The 2,323-nt window shown below is 45.8% G+C and overlaps 1 protein-coding gene across 1 annotated transcript; it reads left to right on the forward strand.

The window, feature by feature from the left end:
* The first annotated feature begins 1,050 nt into the window (after window positions 1–1,050).
* Window positions 1,051–1,568, forward strand: LOC123089236 (uncharacterized). The gene has a single exon (XM_044510960.1). The coding sequence runs from the start codon at window positions 1,165–1,167 to the stop codon at window positions 1,408–1,410; it is 246 nt and encodes an 81-aa protein (XP_044366895.1). The 5' UTR covers window positions 1,051–1,164; the 3' UTR covers window positions 1,411–1,568.
* Window positions 1,569–2,323: the final 755 nt, after the last annotated feature.

A 2,323-nucleotide genomic window follows, 5' to 3' on the forward strand; every position in this document is an offset into this window, starting at 1 on the left:
GGCTAGATCAGCGCTCCATGCTCGGAGCGAGAGGGCAGGGGTCCTCTTCGACGACAACTTGGTGTGCGTGGTACATTGATGTACGATGGTTTCTCTTGGAGGTGCGATCTTTCTTTTAGTTAGTACCCTCGCGTGCTTCTTGATAGGGTGTGGGCACTCGTAAGTGGTGGAGCTAGAAAATTTCTATTAAGGACCAAGTGCTCCTAAAACTAATTGGGAAGGGCCAACACATTTAAAAATAGATTTTTAGCATCAAATCATCACTACGTTTGCACTGTTCGCTACCACTTACTCTTGTAATCTTATTTTTACCTTTGATCTGCTTGTAAGAGGAGTTCTCCTCTTGTTGTATCGATTCGGCCGCATTGCTTTTATATATAAAGCGGGATTAAAGCCTTTTCTAGGTTAAGAGCCTCCTTTCATGGTTTTGATCGAGTTGGCACGACGTTGCTAGATTTTTATTTGAGAGATTTTTTACGCTTGGAACTTACTCGGAGTACATTTCTCAGTTTCTACTCCCTCCGTCCGAAAATACTTGTCATCAAAATGAATAAAAAAAGATGTATCTAGAGTTAAAATACATCTAGATACATCCCCTTTTATTCATTTTGATGACAAGTATTTTCGGACGGAGGGAGTACATAAAAGTAGGTGCTTCTATCTACGGATAAAAGCAGCCTGTAATTATAGATACTCCGTATGGCTTATCGTCAAGGCAGGAGACAACAACATTTCTCTGTGATTATCCCTTGTTGCTACGTCAGGTTCTCAAGTTGCCACCACATGGCAGACGTGATAAGCGACCCAGTTTTGCCAAAGAAAAAGGTTCTTAAGGTTGCTGCAAAGCATCCACCCACCGGCCAACGGGATTTGAAAAAGGGAACTCACCACCGAAACAGCTGCAGCGGCGCGCGGAGTCGTCAGACAAAACAAGCAAACGGCACCCAGTAATATACAAAACCGGCGACCGATCACCCACAATGGAGAGGCTTATCCGAACCAAGCAAAGCAATGAGCGCGCACCGAGAGCCATCCTGTTGCTATATAAGATGCACCCCACGGCCAAAGATCCATCCATCCACACTTCACGGCATCCATTCCAGAGCAACAGCAGGTTCAGTTTCAGTTTCCATCTGGTTCGAGTGGTTTTTCGGTCGCTTGCCAATGGCGGACATAGCGATGCTGGTGGCCGACGAGGCGTTCGAGAAGAGGCTGCAGCGAGGGGCGCCCTTCGCCGGCGCCGGCGAGGAGGCGTCCAAAGGACGGGAGAACTTCGGGGCCGTGGCCAAGGTGTGGGGCTCCTGGGCGTCGGGGGTCAAGGTGCGCGTCGCGCTGCTCGTCAAGGCGGACGTCGCCGAGCCGAAGGCACCGGTCGCCATGGCAGCCTTTGACGGCTTATTCTCTGCTTAATTAGTCATCTCCTTCTTTCTGAAATGGAGTTAATTTGGAGGAGTTTTACCTGTATCCCCACTCCTCCTCCCCTGAGTCAATTTCAGTATTGATTCGTCACTTGTATATACCCATGATGTAGTTTACTGAATTGCAAACATTTGTACTGCGCTTATTTCTGAATTGGGGCACTTTTACTGTTCAATTTAATTACCTTCGAAATTTAGTCCAAACAAACAAACAACAAGACGGTCAACACCGCGATTGCTCAGCAGCTGATTTTTTTTATCAAACGAGCAAGTGAGCTGCATGTACTCTACTTCATTAAAGAAGAGAACGAAGCAAGTTATATGGTACAGGGTAACAGGTCCATCTAAGGCCAACCAAAAACAACTGCAAACTGAAAGAGAAGGAACCGGAAGCTAAACGGTGACCAGAACCACGACCCTGCCGAACTGACAAAGGACAACCCTGCCTAAAGGTAGGTAGCATGCAGGCCAGCTCCATTGCAAGCAGTCAGATTTGAGCTTCTCAATCGTGGATTTCAAGGGAGATCGCTCAGTTCTTTTCAATTCTCTTGGAATAAGCGTTTGTCTCGCTTTCTAGATAACCCTTATGCTAAGCACATAAAAAAAAAGGGAATCATTTGGGGAAGAGAAGAAGTGGAGGTTGCCACGGTGGGCTGCTCTGGTTTGAAGGACCGCTGGGAAAAAGGAAAACCTTAAGTTGGGACGATCGTGGGATGCTCATAAAAAAACAAATAGTGTGATTTTGCGGTATGTATGTTGCACAGTATGAACCTCGATTTGAATTCTTGTGGTAAAGTTATTCCGTCTTCTGGAATTGTGCAATGGACATAGGTATTATTTTCTAGTACAACCAAAAGATGGAAGTTTACCTTGCCATATTCAAAAATTATTATACTAGGTGTACT

The sequence above is a fragment of the Triticum aestivum genome, chromosome 4B (genome assembly GCF_018294505.1).
Source record: "Triticum aestivum cultivar Chinese Spring chromosome 4B, IWGSC CS RefSeq v2.1, whole genome shotgun sequence".
Taxonomy (NCBI): Eukaryota; Viridiplantae; Streptophyta; class Magnoliopsida; order Poales; family Poaceae; genus Triticum; species Triticum aestivum.

Coding starts and splice junctions, on each gene's coding strand:
- LOC123089236 (XM_044510960.1), top strand. CDS start 1,165: ATGGCGGACATAGCGATGCTGGTGGCCGACGAGGCGTTCGAGAAGAGG.